General features: G+C 41.1%; 1 protein-coding gene across 1 annotated transcript; it reads left to right on the plus strand.

The window, feature by feature from the left end:
* The first annotated feature begins 3,330 nt into the window (after positions 1-3,330).
* Positions 3,331-15,095, plus strand: Arpc5 (actin related protein 2/3 complex, subunit 5, 16kDa). The gene is made up of 4 exons (XM_013015737.1): positions 3,331-3,636; positions 5,792-5,864; positions 8,709-8,885; positions 13,755-15,095. Exons 1-4 carry the CDS (start codon positions 3,494-3,496, stop codon positions 13,815-13,817), a joined length of 456 nt encoding a protein of 151 aa, XP_012871191.1. The 5' UTR covers positions 3,331-3,493; the 3' UTR covers positions 13,818-15,095.
* The last annotated feature ends 1,025 nt before the right edge of the window (positions 15,096-16,120 follow it).

Here is a 16,120-nt window from a genome sequence, read left to right on the forward strand (position 1 = left end):
GATGGTTTTATTAAAGCTCTCTAACTAAAAAAAAATTGTTGACTCTGAATCATCACCAAAATAAGCTGAAATACAGCATTAACCTTGAAAACTTCACTTCATTTTTTTAAGCACTGAACCAAAATGGTTTTTTGCAAAATAAATAAGGCATCTTAAAACCTTACAGACCCTTTAATTACAGGAGAAAGCATACATTTGAAACATTCAGATAAGGACAATATTATTACCTATTATGAATTTGGTATCAGGGTTAACATTAAAATGTTGGAATTAAGTGGAATTATGTATATTTTCCTAATTAAAAAACAAAACAAGTTCTCTACATACAAAAGTTTCCTCAAGGGCTACAGGTATAGCTTAAGTGGTAGGGTGCTTATCAAGCAAGCACAAGGTCCTGAATTCAAACCCCAGTGCTCAGAAAAAAGAAAAAAAAAACTCTTAAAATGTTTCTTGAAAATATAGATTTAAGCTGGGTGCCCGTAGCTCACACTTGTAATCCTAGCTACTCAGGAGGTTGAGATCTGAGGATCATGGTTCAAAGCCAGCCGGGGCAGGAAAGTCTGTGAGACTCTTATCTCCAATTAACCACCAGAAAATGGGAAATGGTGCTGTGGCTCCAGTAGTAGAGTATCTGCCTTGAGCTGAAGAGTTTAGGGACAGCGCCCAGGTCCAGAGGTCAAGCCCCATGACCAACAAAAAAAGAAAGAAAGAAAATACATATTTAACTATTAGCTAATGAGGTTAAAGAAGTAATTAATATACCCACTGAAAATAATTCGATTTTCAGTTGGACATGGTAACACACCCCTGTTTTCCAGCATTTAAGAGGCTAAAAACAGGAAAATCACAAGTTTGAGGAAAGCCTGGGCTACATGGAGAAATTGTTTCATTAAAAAAAAAACTATTCCCCTAACATTATTTCAATATTAATTTGTCAGATCATTGACTCATTGACTAGAAATGTGTTGAGTATCTGCTATGCAGTAGGCACTTTGGTTTAAAAAAAATGCTGTCACATTTAATATATTGAATATATGGAGCAAAATTCTGAGCAATCAAGACAATTATACCCTTGAAAAACTGGCTTTCTTAATTCCTCTCACTATTCTTTCCCAGTTCTAAAATAAGAGAACAAAAAAAAAAAAACTAAGATAATACAAAAGAATAGGGAAGGATGCATTAGCTTTTAAATTCTTGTTTCTAACTGCACTCAATACTGCATCTAATGTTCAATTTTCTTTTCAAAAAATACTGATTTAAGAAAAGTGCAATCAGCTTTAGCATCGAAAACAGGTTTCTGTGTGGCTCTTCCTAAACTTAGTAAAAGACTGCAAAAGAAAAATATGAAAGCAAACCTTTAAGTTATATAATAACAGGTACCATACTTTGGTATTTGACTTCTCTAAATAAATATTATCGGCAAGTAGAAATATTTCATTTCTTACAGATTTTACCAGTGTGTCTGTTCAGAATGTAAATATTAATTTAAGGAAATATTACTTACATCATCTAAATGACATATCTTCTAGAAAGGTGATTTACTTGTGGCAGGGATATCATATTTCTGTTCACAAGAAAAAAAGGTGCATTCCCTTCTTGAGTTCGTTTTCTCTCTCTTCTCCCTCTCTCCCTCTGTACATGTGTACAGCTATGTGTACATATACATATGTTATGTATGCATAAATATCCACACATAAATATGTACAAATGCAAATATCAAGCAAAGGTTTGATGTTGAGATTGCCCTTCATCTTTTAACAGATTCACTATTCTCAGTGCTACTCACACTCCACTACCTTTCACATTCTATGTGGCCATCAAGTAGACTTAGGGTACTTTCCGCATGCCAGATGGAAGGAAGATACAAAAGAAAAATAAGACAGTCTCTATCCTTTAGAATCTTGGACTTTCTCTCAGGAGCAAGACAAAGCATGTAATTAATGTCAGAAACTAGTTGTACAGGTATCATTTTAAAACCTTGAAATATTCTCACATATGTAGTCCTAAAAACAATCTTTTGAAGAACACAATAGCAGCAAGGAACCTGTGGTTCAGAAATGTAAGCAACATGACTAAATCACACGGTCTTGACTCAAGACTCAAATCGGGGTCTTCTGATTCCAAATCCAGTACACTCTTCAAATAGAACACAAGAAACCAAGGATGAGGTTCCAGACAGGACAACAACGGGCCTTCTGCTAGAAGGTGGAACCAAACTGGACCCACCCATAAGCAGTGTCCAGCCAAATATCCAAATCATTTGATTCTGTAAATACTTGAGCTATATAATGTAAGATATAAAGAACGCAACCACCATTTCCTTAATCTTAGTGTCTTAATTTCCTCACTAAGAGCTCTACTCTCAGAAGTGGAGATATGGAATACAATGGAAAAAAACTGTCTTGATGGGCTCATACAAGAACCTATAGGCATCAATCTTTAGTCTGCTTTCTATTAATCCTTACATACGTGGATTTCCCTCAGCACCAGAAAGCCTTTCTCTAGCATTCTTGGCTCCCAATATGATGCCAGTGATTGACACTGCCCCAAATTCTACAAGTTGACCCCAGTTTTGTCACCCAACCTTGGCCCCTGCATAGACACCTTCCCTTCCTTCCCCATGGCTAGGATACCGAGTTCGGATTCTGCAGGTCCAGTCGAGATGCTGTCACACAGGTCTGACCAGAGAAGATGTGACCTTTCCACTCCGTCCTTGGAGACCTCCCGCCGGTCGCGCGGTGTGGTTCCAACCTCGGGCACAGGGACCCCAGCTCAGGAACGCAGCCCCGGGCAGCAACCAGTCCGAAGTGACGTCTCCGACGAGAACTGTGTGGGGCCCCGGGGCGTGCATCACTCCACCCCAAACTCCTGCCGACTGCCGGGGACTCGGTCCTGCAGCCAGTCCATCCCAGCACAGCGGCAGGTCCAGTCCAGCAGGACTTCTCTTACACCAGACTCCTTTGACAGCTCGTTGGCAGCAGCGACGGCGGCAGCAGAAGCCAGGGCCACCCGTCCGCAGTGCCCATAGCCACCGACCTAAGCCCCCATCACCACCAAGACTGGACCGCAGAAAAACGTTTCTATGGGAACCCCCCGGGGGTCACGTGGTGCTCCCCAACTACCCAATTGCTTCGCACCTCGGCTTCAGCCCGGCTTTCTGCCCGCCCCCGCCTCCTTGGCCGGGCCCCGCCCCTTTCCTGCAGCGGGCCCGCGCCTGCGCAGCACGTCCCGCGCGCTCCCGGGCGCGCGCTCCTCGGGGAGGAGCGCGGGGGCGGTGTCGGGGGCCGGAGCTCGGAGCTAACCTGAGGAGGGAGCGGCGCATCTAACGCGCAGGCCCAGAACCGCCCAAGCCGCGGCTGGCGGGCGACGCCCCAGAGCGGAAGAGGGAAGTGGATCGGCCGCCTCTAGCTGCGGGTTCGTGCCGCGGGTTTAGGCTCACGGAGGTAACGGGGCAGAACGGAGAGGAGGCCTGTGCGGCCCGTGCGGATCAGGGATGTCGAAGAACACGGTGTCGTCGGCCCGCTTCCGGAAGGTGGACGTGGACGAGTACGACGAGAACAAGTTCGTGGACGAGGAAGACGGGGGCGACGGCCAGGCCGGGCCCGACGAGGGCGAGGTGGACTCTTGCCTGAGACAATATCCTTCCCTGACCGTGCGCGGCCGTCCCGCTCCCGCCCCGTCCCTCCCGGGACCCGCGTCTACCCCGTGGCGCGGCTGGCACCCGGCTCCCTGGGTTTCTGCTTCCGGTCAGGCCGGGGGCTTCCGGTTTCCCGCGGGTCGCGGCCTCCCCGACCCCCCCCCCCCCAGGTCCACCCGGGTAAACTCGTCTGCCCCCGGGATTCCTCAGGTCGCGCGGCGCGCGCCGCCGGGGCCCGGGGCCTGCCGGCCGCGCCCTCGCGCCGCCCGCCCAGGCCCGCGCTGGCCGGGCACCGTCAAGTTTCTCCCAGGACCGCGTCCGGGAGGGGCAGGTTATCCCCGGCCGCCGCGGATCGCGGGGAGCGGGCGTGATTGTGCTCTTGCCTTGATTGGTTGTTGGGTCTCGGTAGCGTTAGAATCACCGTCGCTCTTGCCTGGGGAGGTGGAGGGGTTTGCACGTTGAGCCCCCCCCCCCCGGTCCTGCCAGTCCCTGGGCTCTTTAATTCTCAAAAATCAGAAAGAAAGAATTTGGCCCAATGTGTTTAACCTGGCGAGGAGAAGGAATACGGAGCACTAAAAGTCGCTATAAGGAAGCTTGGAGCCTTTTACCTGCTAAGGAAAGGACAATAGGTTCAAAATGGGGAGTGCATGTGGAGAACCGGAAAAGTAAACCCCAAGGAATAACACAGAAGATGAGTCCTACGGGCAAAGCAGGGTCGTTTTTTGTGATCCCGAATTTGTTCCCATCTTAGTTAAAATATGGCTGTCAGTTCCTGGTTTGGGGTTTGCATATTTGAATATTCATACCTTTGATTGGCAGTTGCATCAGATCTTCAAACTGTAGATCTTGAAAAAAAAATTGGAGAACCCAGATCTTTATACAGTTATTACTCCTTGGTGAGCAAGTTCTTTGCTCATCTAAGTCCTATTAAATGTAATGGGAAAATATATGAGCAAAAAATGTATAGTCATAACCATATCTTTGTCATAAAAGCACCTAAAGATAGCAGTATACATTTGTTAATGTACTATGTAGGTTTTCCTTTGATTGCCACAACTTTTATAACCAGTTGTCACTATTTCAATTATTTAAGCATTTATCAAGGAGTTTTGAGTTTTTAAATGCCACCCATCTACAAGATGCATACTGCTCTAGAAATCCATCCTTAAAACAACAGCTTATCACTAACTATAGTTGTTATTTTTTCCTCAAACCTTTTTCTTCAGGGGATAAATGGTGAACATTCTTTGTGGTTGAATGAATGATGGTTTATGAAATTAATGTATTTTAGGCAATTTGTGATTACTGTCAGCTACTGCTGTTTCCATACCAATGATCATCTTAAAATACATAGATATTTTCTCTTCTTACCCTTGTTCTAACCAGGAGAGATAGCAGCCCCAGTGTGGTTGGCTGCTACAGATGGAGGAACAAGTAAACTCCATGTAGTTTCCTTTTAGGGGAATGACTGTACATTCTGACTGTCTGATTGGCCTTCTGTTTTTTGTGCTTGCTTAACTCACTGGTGCTTTCAAAGAGAGATTCACTTTAATACGTATGGTCTAACAGTTTGAGTAACCTCTATGAAATACGAATGTCTAAGACAGAAAAAGTAGTCCGCCACCTAAGGATCGTATAAGCTAATACATCTTCTTTAGTAGATTTTTTTTCAATATTGAGAAATTAACAATGAGTGTCATTCGGATTGTAATCTGCCAGCATTTTCTATCAGCATTTAAATTAATAGTTTTAACATGGGTTTGATCTTTTTATTTTCCCAGTTATAATCTCCAAAAGACATTTTGGTTGAAAAGCTGTTTGATTTGAGTGTCTAATAATTCTGGTTTATGTTTTAGTGTTTTCTTAATACCAGTCTGGATAACATGTGCATATACATTTCAATGGAAAATGAAAGATTATCACTGTGTGTTCATTCAGTAATTAAACCAAAGGTAAAAAGTCTTGTTTCAAAAACTGTATTTACTTAGTTTCAGTATTTTACCACTGGTTTACATTAGAAACATTGAGTTTCTAATATTGAACATAGTGAATTCAATCATTTTTCTTATGCATAAGTCTTTTAAAATGTGGTTGCAAATGGTTTCTAATGTTTTCCTAGGGGCTGCCCTCTGTTATCCCCTTAACTTCTATCACAGGAAACATGATGGCTGCTCTCCAGGCAGCTCTGAAAAATCCCCCTATCAACACCAAGAGTCAGGCAGTGAAGGTGAGTCATGAGCTTTTTGCTGCTGTTTTGCTGCTTTTCCTCTCAATTTTCATAAACACAACAAATATTTTAACTATTTACTCTCTTTGACATAGAGCAATCAAACCCAGGGGCTCACATATGCTAGGTAAGTGTTCTGCCACTGAGCAAACAACCCCCCACCCATTTTATAACAGAGTCTGGCCAGGTTACTCAATCTGGCCTCAAGTTTGTAATCCTTCTGCTTTAGACTCCCATATAGCCAGAATTAAAAGTATACATTACCCAGTCAGCTATGTAAAAATTAACATAGAAAGCCAAGCACCAGTGGCTCAAGCCTGTATTTCTAGGTACTCATGAAGCTGAGATCTGAGGATCATGGTTCGAAGCCGGTCAGGCAGGAAAGTCCATGAGACTCTTATCTCCATTTAATCACCAGAAAGCCAGAAGTGGAGGCATAGCTCAAGTGGTAGTGCACCACTCTTGAACTCTGAATTCAAGCCCCAGTTCTGGCACTAAAATAAATTAAAAAATTAACAAAGAGTGTTGCATAGGAGACAAACTTAAAAATTGGAGAAGTCAGTTTGGGGGTTTTAGGGGAGTATACTCAGGCTGAATATAAGCAAAGTCCTGAAGAATTAGAAAAACTTGTTATCAGAATAAGCAGATTCTCTCTGCTTAATTATGCAAATGTTAAATGTTCATTATAAAAAGCAAAGAAATATGAGGAAATAAAAAGGTGATCATACTACTACCTAGGTAACAATATCTGTTTTAACAGTAGAATGTTAACAATGTTTTGTTTGTTTTTTACTATATAGAATGGACTATGTAGCAATGCACACGAATTTCTTTCCTTAGCTATAGGTTTATTTATATGTCATTTTAACAGCTATACACCAAAATGCTTTAGTTAACATATAACTGATCTTTTGTGATATTTGGATTGACTTTTTTTTCTTGCTATCTGCAGGTATTAAAATGAACAATCTTGGAAAAATGACTATTTTCTTTCAAGAAGTTCCCCAAAGTAAAATGCCAATTTACACACTACACATTTTTAAGGCTTTTCGTACATAAGCTATTGCCCAATTACCTTCCAGAAAAGTTGTGCAATGCACGTACGTTCCCTGCAGCAGTTCCTCACTGATTACTGAGGTCCTATTTCCTTAATTACTTGTTTTTTTTTAAATGAAGCCTAAAGCCTCAGCCACTGTCTATGCCTGTTTGTACATCCCAGAGCCTCAGAAATCTCCTTACTAGAGTGGTGGCAAGTATTATGTGAATGCCATAATAATTAAGTGAAAAAAAAAATTACAAGGAGAAAAATCTCTTTGGTTTTTAAAAGTAGTTAGGAACATCAGTGAACCACCTTCTGCTTTTATGTGGGTGGTTTTTATCACAGCTTGTGGGTGGGAGGTTATAACTGTGGATGCAAAGTTATTTTTCTAAATTGGGTAATTGCATAGTCTTTAAACTGAAGATAACAACAGGTGGTAGGATGATTCTGTAACATCCTGACCAGTGAGAATGCTCAGGGTACACTTTGTAGTGAAGAGAAGGAAAAAGAAATTGTTGGAGTCAATTAAGTGTTCTTTTCACTTGACTTTTAGGGTAAGAAAGTAGCTTCACTTTTGGAGCAGGTTTTTAACCAAAGAAAAACAGTCGTTACAAATGAACATCACTGTGTCTCATGTCTGTAGATAAAAAAATGTAAAACTCAAATTGTTTTCTTAAAATTCTAAAATAAGCTGGGCACCTGTGGTTCACACCTATAATCAATCCTAACTCAGGAGGCTGAGATCTGAGGATCGTGCTTAAAAGTCAGCCCAAGACAGAAAGTCTGTGAGACTCTTATCTCCATTTAATCACACACACACACACAGCCAGAGGTAGAGCTGTGGGTCAAGTGATAGAGCACTGGCCTCGAGCTCAAATTGCTCAGAGACAGCTCCCAGGCCCTGTGTTCAAGCCCAGGATAAGTTTGATTTTTTGTTTGTGTTTTTGGTAATGGGTCTTGAAGTCTGGGCTTGGGTACTGTCCCCTGAGCTTTTCAACTCAAAGCTAGCACTCTGCCACTTGAGCCATAGCACCACTTCTGATTTTCTGGTGGTTAGTTGGAGATAAGAGTCTCATGGGCATTCCTGCTTTGAACCATGATCCTCAGATCTCCTCCTCTTGAGTAACTAGGATTATAGGCATGAGCCACCAGCACCGAGCATGAAGTTTTTTAAGAAATTATTTGTGAAGGAAATAATTCCCAGTAGAACTACAAATTATTTTCCTTCCTTTGTCAGGATTTCTTTTCAAACTAAGAAGCAAAAATGAGATGTTTTCATAAATTGTGGAATGACCACATTGCTCTGTTAGTACAGCCTCTCAGCTCTGCCTTCAGTCATGTCAAGAGTCTAAGTACATGTTCTGCTGCCAAACTAACCTGTGTGGTAGTTCCTTCCTACTTGGTCTTCCTGCCTTTACCTTGCCCTTGCCCTGCCCCATAGCTTATTCTCAACATACACATCAAATGGTCTTGTTATTTTATGCTCTTCAAACTCTCCCATCTTCTCATTTCTCTCAAAGTGAAAGCCAGCTGGAGTCCTTACAGTGACCTGCAGGCCTTACATGATCTATTTCCCAGAACTCTGACTTCCTCTCCTGCTCCAGTCTTAGCCACCGTGGTCTTTGGAGCACACTAGACCCTCACTACCACATTTGTTTTCCTCTGTCTGAACCACTTCCCATTTCCCCTAGGTTCCTTCTTTAGTAGCATTCAAGTCTCTGCTCAAATGTCACCTCATCATGGTCTGAAATTACAGCTACTCGCACACATACTGTCTTAAATTTGTGGTTTTGTATTTATTCCAGGATCGGGCAGGCAGCATTGTCTTGAAGGTGCTCATCTCCTTTAAAGCTAATGATATTGAAAAGGCCGTTCAATCTCTGGACAAGAATGGTGTGGACCTCCTCATGAAGTATATTTATAAAGGCTTTGAGAGCCCATCTGACAATAGCAGTGCTATGTTATTACAGTGGCATGAAAAGGTACGTTACTAACTGTAAGTCTGTCTTATTGTTCTTTAATGGAATGGAATAATAGACAACAGCAATGTCTTACTTAAATAACAACACTGACTGGATTGCACATCTTAATATTGCAAAACTTACTTTCTAGCCTTGGTCCTAAAGATTCTGATTTGCAGTATTTAATTCACATGTATTTGGCACATACGTTATTATGGATTTTGGATAAAGTGAAAACTTGGCAAAAGAAAAGTGCTGAAAATGAACATTTCTTTACAGTGATCAAAAAAATGAAACAACATACGCTGCAGATAAAATGTGGCACATTGAAGGTCTAGTATGTGCTTCCACTCATGGATGAGCATGGAGAACATGCCAGGTGAAGTAAGCCAGGGACAAGGACAGTATTTTATATCCCACTTAGATAAAATAATGTAGAAACTGGCCAATTCAAAGGGAAAGTCAATTCAGAGAAAGTCACTGGAGGTTTTAGCAAGGACTGAGAAAAGGAAGGAATAGGAAGTGATTGTATAATGGAGACAGGATTGGTGTGTGGATGAAGAAAAGGTTTTGGTAATAGATTATAGTAGTTATTCAACATTGTGACTAAGATTAATTCTAATAAAATGGCACATTTTGCCACAATTTTTTTTAAAACATAACAAGAAAAATCTTTTTCTAGATTTTTCTTTTTTTTAATATTAGTGTTGTTTGTTTATTGTTACTATAATGATGATGTACAGAGGGGTTACAGTTACATAAAGTACAAGGTTTTGAACTTTGAGCTTTGTGCTTGCTCTGGCAGGGACTCTGCCACTTGAGCCAAACTCCAGCCCCCAAAATTCTTAAATGCTTCTTTGTTTCAGTTTCATGAATTTTATTTTTCAGTGTAAACAAATGCCACTACTTCATCCATTTTTAAAGGAGAAAAAGATTTTTTAATTCATGAGTAATGAGTTAGTGAGATAATCTTTCATACCCAACTCTTGCACTGGTTAAAAAAATATTAAAAAAAATTAAAGCTGGGCACCGATGGCTCACACCTGTAATTCTAGCTACTTAGGAGGCTGAGGTCTGAGGATTGTAGTTTGAAGCCAGCCCAGGCAGAAAAATCCCTGTGAGGCTCTTGTCTACAATTAACTACTCAATAAAACTCACAAGAAAACAAGTGAAGCTGTGGCTCAAAATGAACTATCCTTGAACAATAAGAGCTCAAGGACAGGGCCCAGGCCTCCTAGTTCAAGCCCCATGACCAACCAAAAAGACAAAAACTTGAGCCAGGCGCCGGTGGCTCACACCTGTAATCCTAGCTACTCAGGAGGCTGAGATCTGAGGATTGCGGGTCAAAGCCAGCTGGGCAGGAAAGTCCATGAGACGCTTATCTCCAATAAACCACTAGAAAACCGGAAGCGGCATTGTGGCTCAAGCAGTAGAGTGCTTGCCTTGAGCTAAAGAGTGCAGGGACAGGGCCCAAGCCCAGAGTTCAAGCCCCACAACCGACCAAAAAACAAAAAAAAAACTTAAATCAAGCCAACAGACAAGGAATATTTTCTGTAACATTCTTAAAATCTCACAACTAGGTGATATTGTCCAAAAAGAAATGTACTCATTACCTGACTTAAGAAATGGTAACCCCTCTGTAACAATAAAAAAAAAAACTTAGCCGGGCGCTGGTGGCTCACGCCTGTAATCCTAGCTACTCAGGAGGCTGAGCTCTGAGGATCACGGTTCAAAGCCAGCCCAGGCAGGAGAGACCGTGAGACTCCTATCTCCAATAAACCACCAGAAAACCGGAAGTGGCGCTGTAGTTCAAGTGGTAGAGCGCTCGCCTTGAGCTGAAGAGCTGAGGGACAGCGCCCAGGCCCAGAGTTCAAGCCCCCCAACCGACAAAAGAAAACAACATTAGCTATTTAAAAATTCTGTAAGTCCAAAAGGAAAACAGAATTTAAAATTTCAAAATCTTGGTTGAATTATAAAAAATCATAATCATCACCTGGAATAAAATAGACCACTTTTTTTTTTTTTGGTCAGTCATGGGGCTTAAACTTTGGGCCTAGGTGCTGTCCTTGAGCTCTGCCGCTCAACGCCAGCACTCTGCTACTTGAGCCACAGTGCCACTTCCCAGACCACTTTTATTATAATAAAATCTTGTCCCCAAATTTTCTGAGAGAAGACAGTGTTAGGAAACACTTTATAGGCCAGGGCCCCAGTGGTCCGCACCTGTACTCCTAGCTACTTAGTAGGCTGAGATCTGAGGATCACAGTTCAAAGCCAGCCTGGACAGGGAAGTCTGTAAGACTTGTCTCCAACTGGAAGTGGCATGAGGCTCAAGTGGTAGAACACTCACCTTGAGCTGAAGAGCCCAGGGACAGCTCCCAGTTCAAGCTCCACAACCAACAAAAAGAAGGAAAAAAAAAATCACTTTGTACTTTATTTGAAGAGAAAAAGATAATTCTCAAGAGTTTTTTTAGAAATGATTGGATTAAGTCTGAATGGCAACACACATATAAAATAGTCACAGGCAGTAAAATTTGCTGTTGAGCCCCAGCAAAGGTATTTTTTTCTTCATATACCATCAAAAAGATCTATGAATGGATAGTGTAGCCATTCCTAACAATTTTCCCAGTACAGTCCCCATCTCTGCCTGCAGCTCCATCATAATTACAAATAGTTCCCCTTTTACCCTTCAGGCTCTTACATGGTCATCTTGATCATGGAACCCTTGCTGTTTGTCTGGCACTGTGCTGTTGGCTTACATTCATTTAGTCCACTAAGAACCCTACAAGGTATATAAGTGCTTTTATCATCTTCAGTTTACAGATGAAGAATGAGCTTTAAAACCCAAGTAACTCAGTGGCAGGGCATTTCATTCGTAAGGCTGGGTTCAATTCCCAGCATAAAAATAAAACAAACCAGTCCAATATCACCTTAGGATCATAGTGGACATTGAGAACTGTGTCCTAAACATTCTTCTAAAGACTTGATCATTCATTTACTCCTCACAAAAATAACAGAGCCATGCATCAGTGGCTCACATTCATAATTTTAGCTATTCAAGAGGCTGAGATCTGAGAATCATAGTTCAAATCAAAGCTAGCCCAGGCAGGAAAGTCCATGAGACATTTCTTTGTATATGTACCAGTTCTGGTGCTTGGACTCAGGCCCTGGGCTTTTTTTGCTCAAAGCTACACTCTACCATTTGAGCAAGGTAGTTGTTGGATGCCCAGTCTGGCATCATACCAATCCTCAGATCTCGGAGTAGCTAGGATTACAGGTGTGAGCCACTGCCACTTGGCTGTGAGACTTTTTCTCAAATTAATCACCAAAACTTGTGGAACTGTGGTCAGGTGGTAGAGCATTAGAGCAAAAAAGCTCAGGAAAACTACTACCCCAAGTAAGTACTCAACCATTTAAAAAACAAAAAAGTTCAGAAGCCGGGCACTGGTGGCTCATGCCTAAAATCCTAGCTACTAATGAGGCTGAAATCTGAGGATTGTGGTTCAAAGCCAGCCCAGGTAGAGAAGTCCTTGTGAGATTTTTATCCCCCGATAAACCACTCAAAAACTTGGCATTGTAGCTCAAGTGGTAGAGCACAAAGAGACTTAGAGACAGTGTCCAGGCTCTGAGTTCTAGCTCTACACCCAGCAACAACAAAAAGCTCAGAGACAATGCTCTGCCCTTGAGTTCAAGCTGCAGAACTAGCACAAAGAAGAAGAAAAAACTTACTATTATCCATGTGGTAAGTCTTTATAGCTTCTTCATACAGCCACCCGCACTTGCCAATCTTATCTCCTAAGTACTTCTCAAATCCATCCACTCAGTGCATTGCTAATGCCTGGTTCCCAGCAACTCCAGTCTGCAGCTATAGTTACCTAACTTATTTCCCACTTGCCCGTTTTGCCATCTTCAAATCTTCTCCACTCAGTCACCAGAATGATCTCTTTAAAATCCAGTTGTGCCCTTACCAGTCATTTGCAAAACAAAGCAAGTTTTCAAGTCTAATTTCATTTTCCATGTCATGCTGCCCTTCAGCCACAGAGGTGCCAGCCTTTGCCCTGAGTGCACCCTGCCTTTTCACATTTCCTTAAGTTTGCTGGTGCTTTTCCAGTGTTCATCTGATACCTCTTCCATTTAACATGCCATTTTTCTCCTGGAAGCCCTACCAGAAACACTGCTTTATACTGCAGGCTGGGTTATACCCCCTTGTAGCACCCCAAGCATAACTTACCATTCATCCATTTTTATTTTAAAAAGTTATGTATTAATGACTGTCTCCACACCAGAAGATGGTATGTGGTGTGCTTCTTCACTTTCATATCCCCAGTTCCAGCATATTACCCAATACAGAGGTACTTAGCAAGATTTTTTTTTGGACAGAAATAAACCAGCGCTTCTAGTTTCTGATACTTGGTTGTGTCTTTTAGTTTTTCAAGTGAGAGTTAAAATTACCAAGTTCCTGCTCTTAATAGTATCTTCTTACCTTGGTAGGAAAATAACATGACTAATTTAAGTGAAAGTTGCAGTAGATGATCCCAATTTGAATTTCTTCCTAACTGGTAAGAATGAGAGATGCAAAATGTCTTAAATTTGCACTTGAACACCTATTTTAGGCAACAGCATTATACTGCAGACTAATTTTTTAGGAATAATTACTAACTAGTAATTACAACTACTTTTACAAACTAGTATCTGAATAGAATGGAAACTCCTGAGGGCCAGGGCATTGGAAAATTTGTTTATTGTTGTATGTCAAGTGCTTAAGGCAGTGTGTAGCGCATAGTAGGTATATATGAAGATTGAATGAATTCAGTCTAGAGCTGAAGAATGTGATGCTTAGTATGAGACTTAACCCTTTACGAGTGTGTGAACCTTGGCTTTGGTTTGTTATAGGCACTTGCTGCAGGAGGAGTTGGGTCCATCGTTCGTGTCTTGACTGCCAGGAAAACCGTGTAGTCCAGCTGGAACTGGATCTCGGCCGTGAGAGTGGGAGTTGCTGGTACAAAGACCAAAACAACCAAATGCCATCACTGCCCCGTGGGCAGCATCTGTTTCTCTCAGCTTTGCCTTCTTGCTTCCTTTTTTCATATCTGTAAAGAAGAAAATTACATATCAGTTTTCCTTCGATGAAAATTGGGATAAAATAGAGGAAACTGTTCGTCGGGAGTGTTTTGTCCCCTCATAATCATTTCAATAATGTGTATACCAATCTGTATGATTTACATATAAGTTTAATTGTGCAATTTTAACCCCTAGTGACTTGATTTCCTATTATATTATTTTTAACTAATACTGAGAGATCTGATCAGACTTTGAGGCCAGTTTCCTAACTCATTGCTAATCAAGAAATGATTTTTATTAAAAAAAAAAAATGAGACTGGCAGCTTTTAACATTGGAAAACTGGACCATGCTTCCTATTTAAGCAAAATCTATTTCTGGAAGAAGTGGTGAATGAACACCACTACCAATCTCCAACTTGACTTCTGCTAGCCTTCAGATTCTGCTGAGCTTAAGTATGCTGATGCCTTTTAGCATCCAATTATCATGACTTCTCAACTTTTTTGTGGTCACCCAGGGTCCAGAGCAAGGAGTCTTGCTCTACACAAATGTACCTATAAAAGATCAGAGCATGTTTAGCACACACATCAAACTTTTGTGTTCTGATAATATGGTTCTGTTTGGAAACTGCTCCAAACCAGAAGGGACATATTTAAAACTCTGGGCAGCCTCTCTGAGTAAAATACTATTTTATGTAAAAATATAGTAGCTGCCTTAAACATTGTGAGGTATACACAAGTATTTAATCTGCCATTTAATATGCCCCATAAATCCCTCAGTGTTCTTCAGGGTAATTGAGATCTCAGAAGATTTGGTTCAGATCCAAACAAATACACATTATGTGTTTCAGCTCAGTGTTTTTCTTAAGAAAATGCCATTCAGCAAAAAAATTGTTTACTTTATTGGAAAACCAAATCGGTTCTCAAGAAATGACCGGTGCTTACAAAAAAATATTATTATTATTATAAAGTAACTCCAAAACCACCTGAATGCATATGACCAAGAGGGAATCAGCCTGTGTTTAGTATTTACATTGGATACCAGTTTCAAAATCACTGATGTATGTGTGAACTGGTGCAGAAATTCTATAAACTCTGCTGTTTTTGATACTTGCTTTTTGTTTTGTTTTGTTTTGTAAAAATGATAAACTTCAGAAAATAAAATGTCAGTGTTGAGTAATTGACTTTTCTTCCTTTAATACTTGTGAGTTATACAGTTAATTAATGCAAAGTTTTCCTGGTGCTACAATCCTGTTGGAGTTTATAAAAGTATTTTATACACACATAAAGGAGTAAAAAGAGGCTCATTGATGACGTCAGAGCACCTCTGAAGCCTTTGGGGGTGACCCATCACCCACCCTATGGATGCCAGTGAACACGTAGCATCACTACCCAGAGACCTAAACAGAGATGCAAATTTCACCTAGCAGCTGCAGTCATTTAGTCTGTTTCTAACTCTAACGTTGTACTGCATTCTCATTCTCATAGACCCTTAATACCACCTTCATGACTGAAGTGTTGGGGAAATTCTAGAGTTGTATATTGTATTCACAACAATAGGTGTATTTAAAAACTGCCAGTTCCTCAGGGAAGATGGGAAAAATATTAAAGCAGACAACATAGAAGAACCCTTATCACATGTATAACATCTAGAAACAACTGGCTGACTAGTGTGTCCTGGGTGACTGTCAGCTAAGTTGTAGTGACCATGACAGCCCATCATCCTTAGTGGAGAGTGAGGGTTAGGATTCATTGTATAAAAAATGCATTAATATCAGGGCACACAAAAATGGGAAAATTAAATTTGGTAAAAAAGAAAGCTTCTTGAATAAAAAAAATATAGGTGGTTATGGGTAATCTACCTTTTAAGTATTTTTGACCAATTGCTAAAAGTTGAAAATTACGTTCCCAGTGTTGACTTAAAGGCTGTTTGTTAACATTGGAGGAATTGTGTGGCCCAGTGAAGACATCCCATTAGTGATGACAGTGTGGCTTAACTTCAAGATCAGATTCTCATTGAATACAGTTGACTTAAAACATACACTCCAGACCTGAAGTTCAGGGATATATATGTAATAGGACCAAGATCAGAGGTTGGTTTATGCAGACATTCTGAAGTCAGGCCAGGCTTGAAGAATAAAGATGTTTCTAGGACAAATAAGGATTTGGTGTTTGGTGGATACTGTTGAAAGGTTGACAGC

Source organism: Dipodomys ordii, unplaced genomic scaffold, assembly GCF_000151885.1.
Source record: "Dipodomys ordii isolate 6190 unplaced genomic scaffold, Dord_2.0 Scaffold27, whole genome shotgun sequence".
Taxonomy (NCBI): Eukaryota; Metazoa; Chordata; class Mammalia; order Rodentia; family Heteromyidae; genus Dipodomys; species Dipodomys ordii.